The sequence below is a fragment of the Thalassophryne amazonica genome, chromosome 19 (assembly GCF_902500255.1).
Source record: "Thalassophryne amazonica chromosome 19, fThaAma1.1, whole genome shotgun sequence".
Taxonomy (NCBI): domain Eukaryota; kingdom Metazoa; phylum Chordata; class Actinopteri; order Batrachoidiformes; family Batrachoididae; genus Thalassophryne; species Thalassophryne amazonica.
The window spans coordinates 9,355,500-9,379,726 of NC_047121.1; the positions used below are offsets into that span (position 1 = coordinate 9,355,500).

General features: G+C 41.3%; 1 protein-coding gene across 3 annotated transcripts in view; it reads right to left on the reverse strand.

The window, feature by feature from the left end:
* Positions 1-4,892: 4,892 nt before the first annotated feature.
* nol10 (nucleolar protein 10) overlaps positions 4,893-24,227 on the reverse strand; it is a 70,096-nt gene continuing 50,761 nt past the window's right edge. Inside the window, exons 15-19 of one of the 3 annotated variants that reach the window (XM_034159626.1) lie at positions 20,555-20,653; positions 13,091-13,267; positions 11,748-12,064; positions 8,899-9,001; positions 4,893-5,376 (exon numbers count right to left, since the gene is read on the reverse strand). In XM_034159626.1, the coding sequence (XP_034015517.1) occupies positions 5,224-5,376; positions 8,899-9,001; positions 11,748-12,064; positions 13,091-13,267; positions 20,555-20,653 (849 nt within the window). In that variant the 3' untranslated portion in view covers positions 4,893-5,223. The remainder of the gene's footprint in view (positions 5,377-8,898; positions 9,002-11,747; positions 12,065-13,090; positions 13,268-20,554; positions 20,654-24,227) is intronic. The other 2 variants (XM_034159624.1, XM_034159625.1) reach the window with 2 other exon arrangements.

The window sequence follows — 24,227 nt, forward strand, 5'->3', positions numbered from 1 at the left end:
TTTGGATTGGATAAATGTGGCCGAATGGTGGCAAAGAGGGTGAAGGTGATCCGACTGAAGAGGTGGAGTTGCCAGAAGGCACAATAAGGGACATATAGGACAGCTACAGTACCTGGGAATCCCACAAGCCAATGGGAACCATGATGAAGATGCAAGAAGGTCAGCCACAGCAAAATACCTCCAGAAGCTAAGACAAGTGCTGAGAAGCCAGTTCAATGGTAGGAATAAGATGTGAGCCAGCAATACATACACACTACCAGTCATCAGATACCAAGCTGGGACAGTAAGTTGGTTACAGGAGGAGAAAGACGTCAAGACATGAAAACTCCTCACAATGCACAGAGATTTCCACCTCAAGTCCAGCACCTTGACGCTCTCTGAGCAATGCAAGGAGGGAGGGCGAGGATTAGTGACACCCCAGGATGAGATGAGGTGCATCCATGAATACATCAGAAAGATGCCCCCTGAGATCAGCTGCCATACAAGAATGCCTCACACAGCTGAAGACAGATGGTGATGAGGAACAGGAGGAGAGCCCTACATGGTTGCACCATCGACAGATAGAAGTGACTGACATCAAGAAGGCCTACCAGCGGCTAGAAAAAGCCAGCCTAAAGGATAGCACAGAGGCTCTGATCATGGCAGAACAAGGACAAGCTCTAAGCACCAGAACCATAGAGGCAGGAGTCTACCACAGCCAACAGGAACTAAGCTGCAGGCTGTGCAAATATGCCCCAGAGACAGTCCAGAACATAGTATCAGGACGCAAGATGCAAACTGGGACAGCATACACTGAGAGGCACAACCAAATCTTGAGAATCGTATACAGGAACATCTGTGTCACATACGGATTAGAAGTCTCCAAGTCCCCTGTGGGACATCAAATTCCAGACAGGCAAGCAGCTGCTGGCCAACCAACCAGGCATAGTGATGGTTGACAAGGGAAAGAAAACTACAGTTGTGGTCGATGAGGGAATCCCAGCTGACAGCAACACCAGAAAGAAGGAGCACAAGAAAATCAAGAAGTTCTAACTGCTGAAGGAGCAACTGGAGCAGATGTGGAAGGTAAAGTCCAAAGTGGCCCCAGTGGTAACAGGAGCACTAGCAGCTGTAACCCCCAAATTGGAACAGTGGCACCATCAGATTCCAGGCACAACATCAGAGATCTCTGTCCAGAAGATTGTCATCCTAGGAACAGCTAAAATACTGTGCTAAAAGAAAAAAACAACCCTTTTTTAAATGATGTATCTGTGTTTTTGAATTCCTGATGATGCACTGAGAACTTATACTCAGCTTGGGACACTTTGGAATAGATATGCCACTCCAAAATGATCGCTGGTTCCATCCTGGCCACCCCACTTAAAATTTCCTCACTCCGCCCCTGCCACTGGGATGGGCTCCAGCACCCCCCTCCCCCCATGACCCTTAAGAGTGAGGAATGTTCATTCCATTATTCCATGAGCGTGTTGGGGGGGAAATGAGCAAAACAGTCCCAATGCTCCCAAGAACTGGCAGGGTCAGATGGGGGTGGAGTTTCACTTGGCCTTTTTTTTGTTGTTGTTGTAATAACTGATCTAATTCAACAAACATGATAATTATTCAGCAATTTTGAGTAGAAATTTGAATTAAAGGTCCAATTCACTTTTTAACAACCTTGGTTAATTTATTGGTTCTCTACTCACCAGTTACAGCAGTTTTAAAATTTGCTTTTCCAATAAACCATTGAAAAGCAAATATACGCAGATCAATATGGCATCTGTATGAATTAAACCTCTAAGATTATCCTGGATGTTTTTTTTTTAAATTAAATAAGCGGTGGTGTCTTGGTGGCCACCAGAAATTACATGAAAAGCTCATTTCAACCTACAAGAACCACATGTTAAAGAATTTAGAATGGCTTGCTATGGCGACATTCCAACAAAATCCTTTCCGCACGGAAAGTGGCGGACATGTCTATGGGAAAGTACATATGCAAAACAAAATTTGATCTGGTGGATCAAAGCTCACCAGATTTAGAAGTGTTTGTCCTTATTACATGCCTTTTTAATGTGGTGAGTTACAGGATGATAGCATTTATTATTTTTGAGTTATCGAATGAAACACGAAGGGTTTGGACTCACTCAGGCAGCGACTTTTCCAGTGTAAGAATATCTCTCGGGAGTAATTCCCATGATCACATTACAAAGTTGGTCACTCGTGTTACTTCGATGCTATTTTGAGGACATGGTGTAGTCAGGGGTTTCACTAGCTCCCGTCGACCGTCACAACTTCCAGGCTACTTTAAAAACTATCAGACCAGACGCCCTCCCTGACCCAACACCAATGTTACCTGGTCAAACAAACACACCCCTTGGGCTCCCTAGCAGGTACAGTTGTGCTCAAAAGTTTACATACCCTGGCAGAATTTTTTGCTTTTTGGCTATTTTTGAGAGAATATGAATGACAACACAAAAACTTTTTTTGTTTCACTCATGGTTAGTGATTGGGTGAAGCCATTTATTGTCAAACAACTGTGTTTCCTCTTTTTAAATCAAAATGACAAGAGAACTACCCAAATGACCCTGATCCAAAGTTTATACACCGCTGTTGTTAATGCTGTGTGTTGCTTGCCCCCTTTAACATCAATGACAGCTTGGAGTCCTTTGTGGTCATTGTGGACGAGGCTCTCTGATGGTGAAGCTGCCACTGAATATGTTTCAGACTTTATTTACATCAATTACAAAGAAATACAAACAATATAGCACTTTATGGTAAATCTGCATGGAGTAGACATTTCTCAAAACCTGAGTGACTGTGCAAGAAGAAGAGTGAGGAAAGCCACCAAGACACCCCAAGAGAAGATATGGGCTTACGTGGCTGTGATTGGAGAAATTATGCACAATGTAAGCTTTGCATTTTGCATCACTACTCTTAGCTTCATAGTGGAGTAGAGCAAAGAAGGATTTTCTTTCACCAAAACAGATCAAATCCAGGTTTGCATCTCAGACGTACCTTCTGGCAATTTGTAGCTGAACTTTCAGGTCTTCTTTTTAAGAAAATCCTTCTCTATACCACTTCATCATGAAGATGGATAACTGGTGATACAAAATGCAAAGCTTGCACTGTGCATAATTTCTCCAATCAGCCATGTAAGCCTATAACTTCTTCTGGGTTGTCTGGGTGTCTTTCCTCACTATTCTATTCTTGCACAGTCAGTTTTTGAGAATTGTCTACTCCATACAGATTTACACTAGAGTGTCATACTGTTTGTATTTCTTTGTAATTGATGTAAATAAAGTCCGAAACATATTCAGTGGCAGCTTCACCATCAGAGAGCCTCGTCCACAACGACCACAAAAGACTCCAAACTGTCGATGTTGAAGGGGGCAACACACAGTATTAAGAAGAGGGGTATGTTTAAATTTGGATCAGGGTCATTTGGATAGTTTCTGTTGTCATTATGATTTAAAAAGAGTAAACACTGTTGTTTGACAATAAATGGCTTCAACCAACCACTAACCATGAGTGAAACAAAAAAAAGTTTTTGTGTTGTCATTCATATTCTCTTAGAAATGGCCAAATAAGCAAAAATTCTGCCAGGGTATGTAAACTTCTGAGCACAACTGTATATATTTGAGCCCTGTGTTTTTATTTATTTGTGAAGGAACAGAGTAAGTTCATGTACATCACCACACAGTGAAGTAAACAAGTCAGATTATAGCCACCGGCTAATTTCCATCTGCTGTCCCTGGTAGATGTTCCACAGCATGTTTTTGATTGTGGGAGGAAACCGGAGTGGCCGGAGGAAATCCATGCAGACACAAGAACATACAAACTCCACACAGAAAAAGAGGGAAGCAACCCCACAGCCTTCTTGCTGTGAGGCATCAGTGCTAACCACTAAGCCACCGTGCCGCCCACAATAATCTCCCATAAACGTCTCCAATCGGTGTACTAATCAGGACCTTCGTAGCTTCTAGGATCTGACGGGATCAGACGCACACAGAGCAGACTGGCTTCCAGATCCAGACTCAGCCAATATTGATGAATTAAAGCACATTTAGTTTAGTTGTAGTCATAATTAAATGATATCCAGGGAAAAAAAAAAAAAAAAAACAATTTCATTCATTCACCTCCAGAAAGAATTTCACAACATGATGCAGGCTTCCAGGGGCGGGACTAGAGAAGCTTAATGGAGGGGGTGGAGGTATTTAAGTAAATGGAACATACAAAAGTAAAATGTTAAAAATGATAGCCCTAATACTTATAGTAAGGGGAGTATCACTGTGCCGGGGAGTGGTGTGCGGTACGTCAGGCAGTGACAACTCTCAGGTCAACTAGCAGCCTGTATCGCAAATAGATTCTTGGTAACACCCCTATTCCACAGAGTGCCATTCTATTACAATCCCCCACGATCCAGAAAAAGTGCACAAATGAGATGAAACGGCTTATATGTGTCCATCACGCCTCCTATCAGGCTGGCTTATAAAGTGCAGACCTGGAAACTTACTGGTTTATAAATCGCATACCTGGCAACTTGCTCAAAAACAAAAGTAAAACAAATGCTGCTTTTCCTTCAAATGTTTACTCATCCGATGGAACGCAATGGATGGACGAAATCTTTGCAAAGCTTGAAAATTTGACTTCAAATTCAAAACTGGTGCCGATGATGGTCGTAACTACCACGTATACCACGTTTGTTCACGGATTTTGACACCCTATTTATGAGCAGAATGATAAAAGTCAGTGAACTGAAGGCCACAAGTAATACCAACTCACTTTATCATTTCATGGGCGCTGGTTCTCGTACATTTGCTTTGGAAATTGCAAAATGAGTTAAAATGATTTATATAAAACAACAAAAAAAAAAGTTTCAGTAATTAATTTACAACTTTTGTTTCAATTAAAAATACCAATGACCAACTCTACCAATGGCAACACTGGGTTTAAATATCAAATTTATTTAATATTATGGTAGAAAAGGCATTAAAATACACTTTTTTCAACAAAGCAGCAGTCTGCACTGAGGATCAGCTGTAATAAAGATGCAGGTTCAGACCTCTGAGTTCTTCACATCTGTAATCCCTCGTGGGACCACCCACACCGACAGTCAGCACACTTCATGTGCTCCAAGAAGTTTTGGATAATGACACATGCACCCAGAGAGTGATCCTCTGTAATCAGGGAGCGTTGTAGAGCAGCAGGTCTGTGCTCAGTGTTCTACAGCGGTGCGGATCGGGTGACTCAGGACAAAGGGCGACCACGCACTCCTCTTCCTCTGCTGCCATGCCTGCCTCTCCCGCGGGCGCTGCTCAGGTGCCCGGCCGAGCGCCGCAGCTTCTTCCTTTCCTTGTGATGCTCCCGCTCTGCCTGCTGCCGCCGCGCCTGCTGCTCCGACTGTGAAAGATGACAGTGAACATTCAGTCATCGAACCACCTGTGGAGCCACATGGGGGACCGGTGTCGCAGACTGAACAGTCCCCCCTAAAAATTCGGTCCACCCTGCCATCACTGCACATGCGTCATTTCTGAACGTTACCAGAAAACAATAAATTATCACCTTGTTTCTGCTTCAAACTGCACTCCAGTCATCATCTATCACAGCGACAGATCTCTGAATCTTTTGTACAACAATCATGTCCACATAAATTCAGTTTTATTTCGTAATAAAAGATGGCAGTCTGATCAGAGAACACTGCAGCTGCTGCGGCGCCTACAGTAGTGTTCAGAATAATAGTAGTGCTATGTGACTAAAAAGATTACCGTATTTTCCGGACTATAAGTCGCACTTTTTTACATGTTTTGGCCGGGGGTGCGACCTATACTCCGGTGCGACTTATAAATGAAAAATATACCGGTAGGATCTCAATTAATTTACTGTAACAAAACAATTTTATGTGACAGAGTCGATCTATGTTTTAAAATGGCCACCAGAAAAGGAAATGCAATGCATCATGGACACTGTAGTATGGCGGCCGTCCTGTAAGTCACGCTGGTCGCGATAACCAATCAGAGAACAGAACGTTGGACGCGTATTCCTCACCTCACCCACAGCGTGTGAAGCTGACGAATACGGTGCTTGCTGTTATTCCGGCATGGCGAACAAAACAGCTTCAACCCTTGGATATCAGTGTGAGCAGAGTGTTTAAGTTGACGCTGAGAGCTGCGTGGGAGCACCGGGTGAGCGACGGCGGAGGATTAGTGTGTGCACTTGGAAGGAGCTGGCGTCGAAGATTGTGAATAGCGTTTGAAGCAGACGAACATGGTGTTTATTCCGGGACGGCTAACAAAACAGCTTCAACCCTTGGATATCAGTGTGAGCAGAGCTGACGCTGAGAGCTGCATGGGAGCACTGAGCGACGGCGGAGGATTAGCGTCTCCACTTGGAAGGAGCTGGATCGACAACGCTGGGTGGTCATGAGCTGCGCAGGTAGGTGCTGCATGGTTCGGCTCGCAATGTGGTCCGCAAAATACAAACATATCTGTAGGTAAAATGCAGCTCACGAGAGGGCACTCAAGGCTTGTGTGACTGTTCCTGCGACTTCTGACTACCATAGAAAAATAAAAATTTCAACGTTACTGATAACTTAACAAGACAACGGAGAAGGCCTGAAAAAATGCCACCAAAAAGAAAATCATACTCTGCAGATTGTAAGTTACGACTGGTGAAATATGCATCTGAAAACGGTAGCCGTCACAATATTATCATCTGAACTTTTCATGTTAAGTTAACATACCTGTATGTCCATGGGACTTATAGTCCAGTGCAACTTATTTATGGTTTATTTTTCTTTATAATGATAAAGTGGCTGGTGCGACTTATACTCCGGTGCGACTTATTTATGGTTTATTTTTCATTATAAAGGATAAAGTGGCTGGTGCGACTTATACTCCGGTGCGACTTATAGTCCGGAAAATACGGTAATCCAGGTTGTTACATGGGAAACAAGGTACCAGTAGATTCAGTAGAGTCTCACAAATCCAACAAGACCAAGCATTCATGATATGCACCCTCTTAAGGCTATGAAATTGGGCTATTAGTAAAAAAAAAAAAAAAAAGTAGAAAAGGAGGTGTTCACAATAATAGTAGTGTGGAATTCAGTCAGTGAGTTCGTCAATTTTGTGGAACAAACAGGTGTGAATCAGGTGTCCCCTATTTAAGGATGAATCCAGCACCTGTTGAACATGCTTTTCTCTTTGAAAGCCTGAGGAAAATGGGACGTTCAAGACATTGTTCAGAAGAACAGCGTAGTTTGATTAAAAATCTGATTGCTTTAAAATGGAAAAAAAAAAAGAGACGCGTAGAAGAAAACAGAAAACAACCATCAAAATGGATAGAAGAATAACCAGAATGACAAAGGTTCACCCATTGATCAGCTCCAGGATGATCAAAGACAGTCTGTAGTTGCCTGTAAGTGCTGTGACAGAAGACGCCTGTGTGAAGCTAATTTATTTGCAAGAATCCCCCGCAAAGTCCCTCTGTTAAATAAAAGACATGTGCAGAAGAGGTTACAATTTGCCAAAGAATACATCAACTGGCCTAAAGAGAAATGGAGGAATATTTTGTGGACTGATGAGAGTAAAATTGTTCTTTTTGGGTCCAAGGGCCGCAGACAGTTTGTGAGACGACCCCCAAACTCTGAATTCAAGCCACAGTTCACACTGAAGACAGTGAAGCATGGTGGTGCAAGCATCATGATATGGGCATGTTTCTCCTACTATGGTGTTGGGCCTATATATCGCATACCAGGTAACATGGATCAGTTTGGATATGTCAGAATATTTGAAGAGGTCATGTTGCCTTATGCTGAAGAGGACATGCCCTTGAAATGGGTGTTTCAACAAGACAATGACCCCAAGCACACTAGTAAACCAGCAAAATCTTGGTTCCAAACCAACAAAATTAATGCCTTGCAGATGTGAAGAAATCATGAAAAACTGTGGTTATACAACTAAATACTAGTTTAGTGATTCACAGGATTGCTAAAAAAGCAGTTTGAACATCATAGTTTTGAGTTTGTAGCGTCAACAGCAGATGCTACTATTATTGTGAACACCCCCTTTTCTACTTTTTTTTACTAATAGCCCAATTTCATAGCTTTAAGAGTGTGCATATCATGAATGCTTGGTCTTGTTGGATTTGTGAGAATCTACTGGTACCTTGTTTCCCATGTAACAATGAGAAATATACTTAAAACCTGGATTAATCGTTTTACTCACATAGCACTACTATTATTCTGAACACTACTGTACGTCATTTCAGAGCGTCAATAACAACTCGCCAATTATCGCCTCGTTTCTGCTTAAAACTGACTTTACAATGATTTAAGAGGTTTTACATTGTAATCTGATGGTTAATAATCACATTATTCCCTTTGACTGCTTTAGGTGTCGAGAGTCAGACTCAGACGTACTGCTGTGGTCCCAAATGACGCATGCACAGTGAAGACAGAGTGGACCAATTTGAAGGGGGGGGGGCGTTTGGTCTGTGACACTGGTGAAGAATCTCTGAAACCTGCACTGAGGGCAGACAGGTTTTTTTTTGGTTTTTTTTGGCGGGGGTCAACCATGCGATTTCAAACCACACGCCAACTCTCCAGCTTTGGCTGTGCTTCAATCTTTCATGTCTCCCTTAGAGGATATTAATTTTCACGCTGGTGCCAACTTCCTTCCAGAACACAACAAAAAAACAAAAAAGGAAGAAGCAGACGCTCTCAAACATCCCTGCAGGCTGCTACTGTGAGCTAAGCAACATCAGCATTCCCAGAAAGTTGTCTTGTTACACTTCACTATTTTTTTTCCATAATTTGGACAATTAGCCACAGTGCTGATTTACAGCGTGTGGGAGGCTTTGTCTTCTACACTTAGTTTGTGACTTTATACGGCGGGAGGAGGACTGGCCAGAGGGTGAGCGGTTTACCTTTTTCAGAGTGAAGGTGAGCTGTTTGCTGCCCACTGTGCTGTCCGACACGTTGCTGGTCCTAAAGTTCTCCTCCAACTTCAGACGTTCCTCCAGAGAGGCCCTGGAAGCCCACGACAGAACCATCAGACACAACATGACAGAATTAACAGCCAAACAAACACGTGCTGACAGTGAGGCAATTAAGTATTTGATCCAATTTTATTTAATTTATATAGCACCAAATCACAACAAAGCTGCCTCGAGGTGCTACACATAAGTAAGGTCTGACCTTACCAACCCCTAGAGGCAGCACACAGCCCATCCACTGTTGATTTTGCAAGTTTTCCCATCAATAAAGAATGGAGAGGTCTGTAATTTTTAATCGTAGGTAGACTTCTCAAGCGGTGCACCTCCAGTAGAGTCACCAATTAAAACCGTCACTAAAATTGCATCATCACATCCGATTAATGAGTTTTTAGTCCCATAATGTCACATTAAAGCACCATATTATAGCATCAGATCAGTGCCAAAACCACACTCACGTAAAAAATGCGTTCATACGTAGATATTAACTGCGTGTGAGGACCAGCGCTCCCCCCGCCCACTCTAAGTTGATTTCTGTTCTCGCGCAGGTAATTCCTGCTCTCTCACTTGAAACTTATGGCACTATGGGGGTTGGATTTTGGATCTATGGGGGAGGGAACCAGGTCAGCACTGGCTCCGCTGTGACTGGTTGTCTCTGGAGAGCGAGGTTTGATTGATAGCCCTTCTCTGTGATCCGGAAGTCAGTCGGAGACAACGGCGTTAAGCAAGTCTCACCTCGTTTCTGCTTGAAACTTCACACCAGTCATCATCTATCTCAGTGACAGATCTCTGAAGCTTCTGTACAGCAATCAGTTCCATATAAATTCAGCATTATTTCATCATAAATAGCAGAAAGTCCTAAAAATCACCTCCTGACACTTGTCTGCAGACTGACTCTGTACACCCAAACCGATCAAAGGGAATAATGTGATTATTAACCATCAGATGGCAAAGTAAAACCTCTTAAATCACGTGCAAACCATGACGCCACCACCTCCCTGAAGAAGACAACGGCGTCTCCTTTTTTTAGTAAGAGATTATATTCTTAAAGATTTTGGAAAGGAGGAAATACAAAAGATTAGATGTAAATATTCAACATTTCCAGTCTAACGAGTTTTTAAAACAGATATTCCAAATGGATGTCAGTAACTGTGGCTTTTGTGAGACTGGACTGAAGACCTGCTGGACCATCGTTTCTTTTTGTGTGAAACAATGCTTTTGGTTTGACTTTCAACAATGGATTGTCTCTAAAGGAATTTGGATCGGTGATCAAACCACCAGACATCAAATTTGGAATATTCATTGTATTGACTTTGGTATTAATAATATCATTTTACTAAGCAAACATTACACACACAAATGTTCTTTTTTTTCCCCTCAGAGAAAACCAAACATTACTCATTGGAGAAATGAGTTTAAACTTCACCCGTTTTGCTCCACTGGCAACAATTGTTGCCGAAGTGTATCACTGTCATTTTCTACTCACAAAAAAAAAAAAATCTCAAAGGTACGAATGCAACTTTTTCCACTTATAAAAATAAAAAATCTGGGCATGTATAATTATAAGTCTCTATCATTGATTGAAACTAATAATGTTTAAAAACTAGTTTCTTTTATAGACAAATTGAACTTGTAAATGTTTGGTTGCTCTATAATTTCTTTTCTATTATTATTTGTAAATAGTATTCAATAAGCCCTTGTATTTGTATTTTCATGTATGCAGCTATTTCAGGATTTTGTACAGGACCTGTTTTGCTTGGATTTAAATAAATAAATAAAGGAGACACCGTTGTCTTCTTCAGGGAGGTGGTGGCGTCATGGTTTGCACGTGATTTAAGAGGTTTTACTTTGCCATCTGATGGTTAATAATCACATTACTCCCTTTGATCGCTTTGGGTGTACAGAGTCAGTCTGCAGACGAGTGTCAGGAGGTGATTTTTAGGACTTTCTGCAATTTATTATGAAATAATGCTGAATTTATTTGGAACTGATTGTTGTACAGAAGCTTCAGAGATCTGTTGTTGAGATAGATGATGACTGGAGTAAAGTTTTAAGCAGAAACGAGGTGATAATCGCTTAACGCCGTTGTCTCCGACTGACTTCCGCGTCAGAGAGGAGAGCTGTCAATCAAATGTCGCTCTCCAGAGACAATCAATCACAGCAGAACCAGTGTCGACCTGGTTCCCTCCCCCATAGTGCCATAAGTTTCAAGTGAGAGAGCAGGAATTCCCTGTGCAAGAACAGAATGATGGTGTGAATAAGTATGTATGCACAATCTCTTCAATCACAGCCATAGAGATCTATAACTTCTTCAGGGTTGTCCTGGTGTCTTTCCTCACTCTTTACCTTCTTATACAGTCACTCAGTTTTTGAGAACTGTCTATTTCTTCATAATTCATTTAAATAATGTCCAAGACATAGTCAGTGTCTTGGGAATGTTCACGTATCCATCCCCCGTATTTAAAAATGATGGCTTACATGTGCTATACTCAAGGGGCACTTACTTATTCACACCATCATTTTAGTTTTTAGATTTTTTTATTCATTTATATCAAACTGTAGAGATTTACTTTCACTGTGAGTTTAAAGAGCATGATTTTGGAAATTCTAATATACAAGGCCTGAATTTTTGTTTTGTTTTTTGATGTCCTAAAAAAAAAATCTAACATGTAAAGGGTCGAGGGATCAAACACTTCTTCACAACACTGTAAGTGTTTAAGTGCAACAAGCTAATACTCATGTACTCGTAGGAGTTTGGATACCACATGTTTCTGTAAACATACTTCTGTAGTTTCTGCTTTTGGGCCACGTCTCTAAAACTGCGGAACTCCTCCCCGGCTTTGATCTGATAAAACTGAGGCTGACTAGTCTTCTTGCCGTCGACTACGTTTGGAGTTTTCTCTCGGGTATTCTGCTCCTTCTCCAGTAAGACAGTGCTCCGGTCAGCCTGCTTCCTCTCCTCCCGCCGGCGGTGTCGGTCCTCCTGCCGCAGCAGCCTCCGCTGCTCCCTCACCTCCTCCACCCAGCTCTTGTCGTCATCTGAACTCTCCTCCTCGGAGCTGGCTTGCCCCTCTGGCTCCTCCTGCTCCTCCTCAGCAACCTACACAGAGATGTTTGGAGCAGAATTACTGTTTAGAAGATCATCCCAAACCAGGCTCAACAAAAGCCGGGAAGCAGAAGTCCAGCTGACCGGCAGCAGCCTGTGAGAATGGAGCAGAAAAACACTCATAACAATGCTGCAAGCTGCATCAATCATTCATTCACGTGCATCTCTGCATGTTGACCACTGGGAAAGCATCCAAAATCTTGCTGCCTAAAACAAAGCACAAAACATGTTTTTTGGCAATTCTTGGGTAAAATATTTTACTGCAATAGAGGGTTCAATTAATTACAAAACAAAGCCCGGCCAACTGGAAACAATACACCCGAACTTGTGAAATTTCATGATTAAAGCTGTGATTCATCCCATTTTGGGTGTGACAGCTTGAACAATGGAGTAACATGAGTAATGTACCAGCCACACCCACAGCTGATTGGCTCAGTCAGGTGTCTGTTACCTGTGGATTGGCTGAACACACCTGAATGACCTGATCATCTTTTGGCAGAGAAACACAGAAAATAAAATAACCAGGTCAGTAAAGAGAAATAAGCTACAGGCCTGTTGGTGCTTATTTCCAGATTCCGTGGCATGAAGATGGGTGGAACGGTGAACCTTTCCAACCACAACCCATACAGCTGAGTGGAGTGGGACTAGATTGTCTCCAAGAACAGACAGGAAGCAGGAGTGGGATTTGAACCCAGATCTACATACTGGCAGGCCAGTTCCTTACCCCCTCAGCGACGTGCTCTACCAGATCAATAAAATAAAATATTTGGGTCACTCTCACTACCACCACTAAGGTTCATCAGTGTGCGACAACGTCAACGTGACGCCTTAAATTAAGTCCATTTACTGTTTACTTACTTGGACACTGAAGGTAAAGGGTCAAAAGGTGGCAGCAGAATGCTGATTTCTTAAATGTAGTCAATTTTTCCATCTATACATCAAACGTCACAGAATCTACTAAAATTCCACAGAGTTTCCACTTCTCTGTGTGAGGAGCGATGAACAGCCCAGAAGATTTACCTGCTGAGCAGCAGCAGCCTGCTGAGCCAACAAACACAGCTTCTTCTTCCTCTTTTGTCCAACCTTGGAGACAATCGGGTTGAGCAGGCGGAACTCTTCGCTCTGCTCGTCCACTTGGTAGTCAGGATTTTCAAACATCACCTTGAAGCGGTCGTCGCCCAGGATGCTGGGAAGTGCCTGAAGAAGAAAAGAATAGTGGATAAAAAAAAAATAAAAAAAAAATCACTCAACTGTAAAAATGTCTGTAGGACTGAAACCTCACAATATGAAGTTGCTTTATGTACAAAATTAATTGAAGTTGAATAAATTTTGAACTAGAAGCACTCAGAGTGCAAACCTCCGCCAAGGCCATGGGGGTCACTGACGCCATAACACCTACACGCTGTGGAATCATTGAACCTAAAAAAGTCTAACAATGTTTGCTTAGTAGTAAAAAAAAGTTTCATCTGCTGTGACTGGATAGCATGTATCCTTAGTGCTTGGCATCACAGTTTATTGCAACTTGCACCTTTCCCAGAAGCTACTGTCATCTGAGCAGTGATATTGATATTGCACGTGCTTATAGACAAAAACAAATGAGACAAAATTAAATTTATTATTTAACTAAACTGCAAATATATTAATTTTTTAACATTTATGAAACACTTCTCTAAACAAGGCCATAGGGTCACTGACCCTAAAGAGATTCCCTTCTTTGCACAGTGATCTATTTCTTTGTCTCTTTCTCTAAAATTGTATATAATAATCATTAGATTATTAATATATAAACAAAAATAAATTTAAGAAATATTACAATTTGAAAACAAATGCACCTGAATGTGATGACAGCTGCAACTGCTTAATGCTAACTTTTAACATTGAAAATGCCAGAGACATGCTAACGCATTACACCACTAAAATTGAATCACTTGTTCCTCTTGTCATTTCCAACCACTCCACAAAATTTCATCAAAATCTGTTCAAAACTTTTTGAGTTATCCTGCTGACAGACAGACAAACAAACAAACAAATGCCACCAAAAACATAACCTCCTTGGCGGAGGTAAAAAATGGGACAGAACCATTTATATTTGGGATCATTAAAAAAGGACAATAATTAAATAAATGTTACTCAGAAAACAAACATACTGTACTTCTGGAGTGTAAACCCCAGTTTTTTTTTTTTAATTCTTTCTAGTTTCTGTGACTTATGCTCTGGTGTGACTTATACCCCACCCGAAAAAAGTCACATTTTTCATTGATAATTAAGGAATAACGCTGTTGTGTCTGAAGATGGGCGGACATTCATGCTGGGTTATACGGCCGAACGCACAGCTTTATCTGCAGCGTTTGCACGGTTTATTTTTCTGTAGGTAATTCGGTCGGCAAGGTTTACCGTGAAGCAGTGAGCATCTCTCCAACAGCGGTCAGGGCGTGGAGTAACTCATCAAATGTGAAAATCCATCAAATCCATCAAACGTGAAATGGTAATTTTGTATCAGAATCCACATCAATACTTTTGTGCGGTAGCTTAAATCCACCCAATTTGGCAGTGGTGGCGTGGCACGCGACTTTCTCTCACTCTGCGCTAACAGGGCTAACAGCTAGCAGCGTGCGCAGCCGGTGTTCTGACGAAATGTGCGTCCCGACAGTTCTGCGTCCCGACAATACTGTGCATGCGCTGTTGCGCGCAGAGGACTGGAATGACATTCACCAAACACCGGTCAGGGGGCGGAGTAATACATCTTTGGCCACCTTTCCAAAGATATTATACGCCTGATATGCCACACAATTAACCAATCAGATACATGGAAAAAATGTAATTGGATTAGAATAAGAATTCCAATGACTATTTATAAAGGACTTCCCGTGAATCAATAAACAGCAAATAAATAAATGGCAATAATAAAAACAACATTACAACAATTCAGAAAACCCCAAACTAAAGAGCTAATGATACAGAAAGAAAGGTGCGACTTATCCTATGATTAATGAGTTGGGCAATGCTGTGCAATCTCAGACTGCATGAACTCTTGAACTCAAACACAAAATGTATCCGATCTCAGAGCATACTGCTGCATTGCAAAGGAATGTGCTGCTGAGGACCGCAGAATATTCTTCATAAATCTGGTCTCGAGATGGTCAGAGGTGCAGTAAAAGGAATTCTGTATCTCTCCGTCTAACATCAACATGTCAGCCTTATCGGCTCCTGAAGGCCAAATACCCTGCTCTTCCCCCAGAAGAATCTACGACAGGGGTGGCCAAGTTCGGTCCTCAAGAGCCACATTCCTGACACTCTTAGTTGTCTCCCTGCTCCAACACACCTGAATCCAATTAAAGGCTCATTAAAAGTCTGCTAACGAGTCTTTCATTGGATACAGGTGTGTTGGAGCAGGGAGACAACTAAGAGTGTCAGGAATGTGGCTCTCGAGGACCGAACTTGGCCACCCCTGATCTACGACCTTGGTGAAGGAATTCAGCTCCCCCTTCTTACCCCCCCCAGCCTGCTGTTGCCGAGCAACGTCAGACTTTACACACACGGACAGAAACTGACAGAAACTTAATTCATCTGCACACGACACGTCTCCCTCTCTCCATCCCTATTACCCCCCACCCCCACCCCCGTGTCTCTCCACTCCCCTCACCCTGGCTTCCTCCCTGCTACCTCAAAGGCAGCGCGGTTTTACTGCTGCAGCCTTCAACTCCCCAAGCTGGGCAGCCTTCACCTACTTTGCCTCAATTCGGATGACGGACTGCTTCAAGTTTAGTGCACATAAACAATTTCAAATGTATATGTGTTGTCTTTAATTCTGATGCGTGTCATTATTACTGGAAAGAAGCAATAATTGTGGATTGATTGCTGTATCTCGTCTGAGGTAATTGGAGTGTAAACGTAATTTTGTTGTTGCACTCGTGTAATGACAATGACAATAAATGTCATATATATATATACATAGCCATGCTGAGGGGAGTGGAGAGACACGGGGTGTGTGTGTGTGTGTGTGTATAACAGGGATGGAGACATGCGTCGTGTGCAGATGAGTTAAATTTCTGTCAGTTTCTGTCCGTGTGTGTGTGAAGTCTGACATTGCTAGGCAACAGCAGGCTGGGTTGGGTAGACATAAGAAGGGAGAGGTGAATTTCTGTACCAAGGCCGTAGATCCTTCTGGCGGAAGAGCAGGGAATTTAGCCTTCAGGAGCCGATAAAGATGCCATGTTGATGTTAGGCGGAGAGATAAAGAATTCCATTTACTGCACCTCTGACTGTACAGAGTCCAAATTTATGAAGAATATTCTCTGAACCTCAGCGGCACATTCCTTTGCAATGCAGCTATATGCTCCAAGATGGTATCTATTTTGTGTTTGAGTTCAAGAGTTCATGCAGTCTGAGATTACACAGCATTAACTCATTAATCATGACGGACAGATGAAGGGACGAGATTATGGAAGCAGCCGTCTTGCTAATATTCCTGAGGATCAGGGAAGCACACAAACCAATCAGCGCCAAACCTCCCACCATAAAAGCTAATAGAAATAAACCCTCAACGTCTTCCACAGAGTGGAGCCACGCATGTCACACTCTGTCTCGCTGGGTAGGTTCCGTCAGTCTGAGGTAATTGGAGTGTAAACGTAATTTCGTTGTTGTTGCACTCATGTAATGACAATAAATCTCATCTTATATATATATATATATATATATATATATATATGGGTTTTTGCTCTTCAAGATGCATTTTTAACAGGTGTGACTTATAAATGGTAAATGGACTGCATTTATATAGTGTTTTTCCATCTGCACCAGATGCCCAATGTGCTTTACAATTATGCCTCACATTCACCCATTCACACAGACACACTCACACCCCGATGTCAGGGTGCTGCCATGCAAGGTGCTCACTACACACTGGGAGCAACTTGGGGATTAAGAACCTTGCCCAAGGGCCATGAGTTATTTTCTGGTCAGGCTGGGGTTTTGACCGAGGATCCTCAGGTCTGAAGCCCAACGCTTAACCACTACACCATCACCTCCCACTTCTACTCCAAAAAATACGGTAATGGCAATGTTGTACTCATTGCGCCCACCACAGGACTGGTTCTGTTATAGACGAAAAAAAATAAATAAATAAATAAACAAATAAATAAATAAATAAAAAATAAAAGCTAGCTAGCCTGAGCACTCACGTTAGCATTTCAAATCAAATCAAATCAATTTTATTTATATAGCGCCAAATCACAACAAACAGTTGCCCCAAGGAGCTTTATAATGTAAGGCAAAAGCCACACAATAATTACAGAAAAACCCCAACGGTCAAACGACCCCCTGTGAGCAAGCACTTGGTGACAGTGGGAAGGAAAATCTCCCTTTTAACAGGAAGAAACCTCCAGCAGAACCAGGCTCAGGGAGGGGCAGTCTTCTGCTGGGACTGGTTGGGGCTGAGGGGAGAGAATCAGGAAAAAGACATGCTATGGAGGGGAGCAGAGATCAATCACTAATGATTAAATGCAGAGTGGTGCATACAGAGCAAAAAGAGAAAGAAACACTCAGTGCATCATGGGAAACCCCCAGCAGTCTAAGTCTATAGCAGCATAACTAAGGGATGGTTCAGGGTCACCTGATCCAGCCCTAACTATAAGCTTCAGCAAAAAGGAAAGTTTTAAGCTTAATCTTAAAAGTAGAGAGGGTGTCTGTCTCCCTGATCCGAATTGGGAGCTGGTTCCACAGGAGAGGAGCCTGAAAGCTAAAGGCTCTGCCTCCCATTCTACTCTTACAAACCCTAGGAACTACAAGTAAGCCTGAGGTCTGAGAGCGAAGCGCTCTATTGGGGTGATATGGTACTATGAGGTCCCTAAGATAAGATGGGACATGATTATTCAAAACCTTATAAGTAAGAAGAATTTTAAAATTCTATTCTAGAATTAACAGGGAGCCAATGAAGACAGGCCAATATGGGTGAAATATGCTCTCTCCTTCTAGTCCCTGTCAGCACTCTAGCTGCAGCATTTTGAATTAACTGAAGGCTTTTCAGGGAACTTTTAGGACAACCTGATAATAATGAATTACAATAGTCCAGCCTAGAAGAAATAAATGCATGAATGAGCTTTTCAGCATCACTCTGAGACAAGACCTTTCTAATTTTTAGAGATATTGCGCAAATGCAAAAAAGCAGTCCTACATATTTGCTTAAAATGCGCATTGAAGGACATATCCTGATCAAAAATGACTCCAAGATTTCTCACAGTATTACTAGAGGTCAGGGTAATGCCATCCAGAGTAAGGATTTGGTTAGACACCATGTTTCTAAGATTTGTAGGGCCAAGTACAATAACTTCAGTTTTATCTGAATTTAAAAGCAGGAAATTAGAGGTCATCCATGTCTTTATGTCTGAAAGACAATCCTGCAGTTTAACTAATTGGTGTGTGTCCTCTGGCTTCATGGATAGATAAAGCTGGGTATCATCTGAGTAACAATGAAAATTTAAGCAATGCTTTCTAATAATACTGCCTTTGGGAAGCATGTATAAAGTGAATAAAATCGGTCCTAGCACAGAACCTTGTGGAACTCCATAATTAACCTTAGTCCGTGAAGAAGACTCCCCATTTACATGAACAAATTGTAATCTATTACAAAAATATGATTCAAACCACCGCAGCGCAGTGCCTTTAATACCTATGGCATGCTCTAATCTCTGTAATAAAATTTTATGGTCAACAGTTCCACATTATAACTCTTTACTACAGCACACCTGAGCTAGAAATGGGAAGTGTGACGCATATCCAGGAGAACGTGACTTACAGTAGTGTTCATAATAATAGTAGTGCTATGTGACTAAAAAGATTAATCCAGGTTTTGAGTATATTTCTTATTGTTACATGGGAAACAAGGTACCAGTAGATTCTCACAAATCCAACAAGACCAAGCATTCATGATATGCACACTCTTAAGGCTACGAAATTGGGCTATTAGTAAAAAAAAAAAAAAAAAAGCAGAAAAGGGGGTGTTCACAATAATAGTAGTGTGGCATTCAGTCAGTGAGTTCGTCAATTTTGTGGAACAAACAGGTGTGAATCAGGTGTCCCCTATTTAAGGATGAAGCCAGCACCTGTTGAACATGCTTTTCTCTTTGAAAGCCTGAGAAAAATGGGACGTTCAAGACATTGTTCAGAAGAACAGCGTAGTTTGATTAAAAACTTGATTGGAGAGGGGAAAACTTATACGCAGGTGCAAAAAATTATAGGCTGTTCATCTACAATGATCTCCAATGCTTTAAAATGGACAAAAAAAACAGAGACGTGTGGAAGAAAACGGAAAACAACCATCAAAATGGATAGAAGAATAACCAGAATGGCAAAGGCTCACCCATTGATCAGCTCCAGGATGATCACAGACAGTCTGGAGTTACCTGTAAGTGCTGTGACAGTTAGAAGACGCCTGTGTGAAGCTAATTTATTTGCAAGAATCCCCCGCACAGTCCCTCTGTTAAATAAAATACATATGCAGAAGAGGTTACAATTTGCCAAAGAACACATGAACTGGCCTAAAGAGAAATGGAGGAATATTTTGTGGACTGATGAGAGTAAAATTGTTCTTTTTGGGTCCAAGGGCCGCAGACAGTTTGTGAGACGACCCCCAAACTCTGAATTCAAGCCACAGTTCACAGTGAAGACAGTGAAGCATGGTGGCGCAAGCATCATGATATGGGCATGTTTCTCCTACTATGGTGTTGGGCCTATATATCGCATACCAGGTATCATGGATCAGTTTGGATATGTCATAATACTTGAAGAGGTCATGTTGCCTTATGCTGAAGAGGACATGCCCTTGAAATGGGTGTTTCAACAAGACAATGACCCCAAGCACACTAGTAAACCAGCAAAATCTTGGTTCCAAACCAACAAAATTAATGCCTCGCAGATGTGAAGAAATCATGAAAAACTGTGGTTATACATCTAAATACTAGTTTAGTGATTCACAGGATTGTTAAAAAAGCAGTTTGAACATAACAGTTTTGAGTTTGTAGTGTCAACAGCAGATGCTACTATTATTGTGAACACCCCCTTATCTACTTCTTTTTTTTACTAATAGCCCAATTTCACAGCCTTAAGAGTGTGCATATCATGAATGCTTGGTCTTGTTGGATTTGTGAGAATCTACTGAATCTACTGGTACCTTGTTTCCCATGTAACAATAAGAAATATACTCAAAACCTGGATTAATCTTTTTAGTACACAGCACTACTATTAATCTGAACACTACTGTATTTAGCAATAGCTGGAGGTACTGGCAGCCGCCTTGCCAATCCTATGGAAATACTCGGCTAAAAATGTGAGCACAAAATACGACTTCAAACCCCTACAAGACAAGTACATAGTTCAAAATCTGGCACATTTCATCTAATTGTGTTCAGTAGTTTAGGTTGAAGATTTTTCCCGAACAGACAGAACGTGGAGACGAACACTATAATTCTGTAGCCTATGGTCTCCTACCTTGCCCTTCTTTTTCCTGGACGCCATCTGGGCAGTATCATCTCCCTCCTCCAAGAGCTTGAGAGCCAGTTCTTTGTTCACTTTGGGCAGTTTCTGTCTCTGAACAAATTGAACATTTTGGTCACAAACGGAAAATACACCATGTAACACAATCAACTTGTTTACTGTAGCAAGTTGTCATCAGTACATCACTGGCTAAAGGCAGGGATTAAAGCAAAACAAAAAACAAAAAACAAAAAAATCCGACTGAAATTTTTTTCCACACCCAAATCATAAGATGTTCATCATCTACCTTCTTATAGAAACCCTTTTGTGATCACATCAGAGTGTTTAAGGTAAAATAGGGCGGAGGCCGCTAAGAAAAAGTGTTCTGCTGAACAAGATTATATTTCACTCACTAACCATTGCTGCTCTTTTCTAATGTAGCATCATATTGTAGAAAGACTTTAATCAAATCAAATCAATTTTATTTATATAGCGCCAAATCACAACAGTCGCCCCAAGGCGCTTTATATTGTAAGGCAAAAGCCATACAATAATTACAGAAAAACCCCAACGGTCAAAACGACCCCCTATGAACAAGCACTTGGCGACAGTGAGAAGGAAAAACTCCCTTTTAACAGGAAGAAACCTCCAGCAGAACCAGGCTCAGGGAGGGGCAGTCTTCTGCTGGGACTGGTTGGGGCTGATGGGAGAGAATCAGGAAAAAGACATGCCGTGGAAGAGAGCAGAGATCAATCACCAATAATTAAAAGCAGAGAGGTGCATACTGAGCAAAAAGAGGTGAATAAAAAGAAACACTCAGTGCATCATGGGAACCCCCCAGCAGTCTAAGTCTATAGCAGCATAATTAAGGGATGGTTCAGGGTCACCTGATCCAGCCCTAACTATAAGCTTTTTCAAAAAGGAAAGTTTTAAGCCTAATCTTAAAAGTAGAGAGGGTGTCTGTCTCCCTGATCCAAATTGGGAGCTGGTTCCACAGGAGAGGAGCCTGAAAGCTGAAGGCTCTGCCTCCCATTCTACTCTTAAAAACCCTAGGAACTACAAGTAAGCCTGCAGTCTGAGAGCGAAGCGCTCTATTGGGGTGATATGGTACTAAGAGGTCCCTAAGATAAGATGGGACCTGATTATTCAAAACCTTATAAGTAAGAAGAATTTTAAATTCTATTCTGGAATTAACAGGGAGCCAATGAAGAGAAGCCAATATGGGTGAAATATGCTCTCTCCGTCTAGTCCCTGTCAGCACTCTAGCTGCAGCATTTTGAATTAACTGAAGGCTTTTCAGGGAACTTTTAGGACAACCTGATAATGAATTACAATAGTCTAGCCTAGAAGAAATAAATGCATGAATTAGCTTTTCAGGATCACTCTCAGACAAGACCTTTCTAATTTTAGAGATATTGCGCAAATGCAAAAAAAAGCAGTCCTACATATTTGCCTAATATGTGCATTGAAGGACATATCCTGATCAAAAATGACTCCAAGATTTCTCACACTATTATTGGAGGTCAGGGTAATGCCATCCAGAGTAAGGATCTGGTTAGACACCATGTTTCTAGGATTTGTGGGGCCAAGTACAATAACTTCAGTTTCATCTGAATTTAAAAGCAGGAAATTAGAAGTCATCCATGTCTTTATGTCTGAAAGACATTCCCAGTTTAACTAATTGGTGTGTGTCCTCTGGCTTCATGGATAGATAAAGCTGGGTATCATCTGCGTAACAATGAAAATTTAAGCAATGCTTTCTAATAATACTGCCTAAGGGAAGCATGCATAAAGTGAATAAAATCGGTCCTAGCACAGAACCTTGTGGAACTCCATAATTAACCTTAGTCCGTGAAGAAGACTCCCCATTTACATGAACTTTAACCTCCACATTATTTAAAGAGCCATAATAATTTTCATATTTTTGGCTTCCCTCATCCTAATGAACCTGATTTTAAAGCTAGAACACCACACAGACCCAGTAATACCGTTAAACTAACTTAACTCTTTTATATGGCTCATCAATTAAACTTAGTCCAGAACTATAGTAAAACTTAGGCCCAGAGTAATACTCATTAAAACATTTTAGTTGTTACAGTTATGATTATTATAAATAATATTAATAAAAGTAGTAATAGCAGGAAAAATGTCTTCAAAAGTGGATCTTTACTGAAGGGGCGTTGAGGGTGGGGGGAGTGCCTTGGGTTTCTGGTCATCAGAAAGAGAATTTAGCCATATTTTTTGTGGTTGGACGTGACGGTGGGGGAGATAGCATTCGTGTTTGTTGTTAACGCGTCGCAGGTCTGCAGCTGTGTTTTTAGTTTAACCACAGTGAGGACACTCACAGCGACACTCAGAGCAGACTTTGAAAAACTCTGGACTCTGCTCATCGCTGAGTCTTAATGCGCTGAGACACTCAAACACACCTCTGCCCTCCTGCAGTCTGCAGAGAGGACACCGAGGAACAGACATGAGGATTCGCTGCCAGGAGAAAAAAAAATCAAACAGAGACATTAGTCAAAAAAATCAATTTTTGAATGTTTTGAACGCAGTACATTTTTATATTGTGCGTCCAGCCTTGATTTTTGTGTAAGGACAGCGTCAGCGTGAACACTGCCTTTTGGCAGGCCAACTGACAGAAATCTGTCATAGTAACGGACAACTTTGATCCCTGTAGAAGGTATTTCAGGAAATGAAAAAAACAACAAAAAAAAAAAAAACAAAAACAAAAAAAAAACAAAGCTTCACAGCTGCTTTACTGCAAATAGGGTTGAGTATCAAGAACCGGTTCTTTTCGGGTATCGTTAAGAAATGATTCGATCCACTGACATCAATACCCTTTTTGCTTAACGATTCCCTTATCGGTCCTAAAGAGCGGCCATTGTTTTTGGGGGTGTTTGTCAGGAAAATGATCATGTCTCTACGTTGATTACAGAACCCCTGCAGGGTCTGTAACCAACCGTTTCTGCAGTGCGGCTCTTCTTTGAAGCTTGAAGCAATGAAGCATTGATCTGACCCCCTGCGTCGCTGGTTCGTTTTATTTCGCTTTATCTTAATTTTTCCCCCCTAAAACCCTAAAGAGCATATATCCGTGAGTAATATTTACTTTTTTTAATGTTAAACCGACCTGTTATAGTCTTCTGAAAGAGTTGATAGATGTATTTTATAACTTAAAAACGGGACCGATGCTAACGCGTTAGCATGTCTATAGCATTTTCAATGTTAGCGTTTGTTGTCGTAAAAGAGTCAAATGTATTGCAAATTGTAATATTTTTTTTAAGTTTATATTTGTTTATGTCTTAATAATAATAATAATAGCAGCAACAACAACAACAATAATAGTAATAATAACTAATAATGCTACAATCTAATTTTAGAGAAAGAGACAAAAAGAACCTGATTAAAAACACAATAGAAAAGATAAAACCAAATAACAATGAACATAAATAAATACAGAAATAAATAACTGTATCCTGTGAACACCTAGTGACTCTTACACCTCCACTTCATCCCTGTTTTATTTAAGTTTAATAATTTGTTTCAGTCAAACCATATTTTCAATTTGTTCATTTCTTCAGTGATTTCCTCCAGAACTTTCTGCCAAGCTAGAAAACTGCTGCATCCTAAGTAAGAACAGAATACTACTGGGATGAATTTGAATACGGAAAGTTGGGTTTTTTCCTCACCA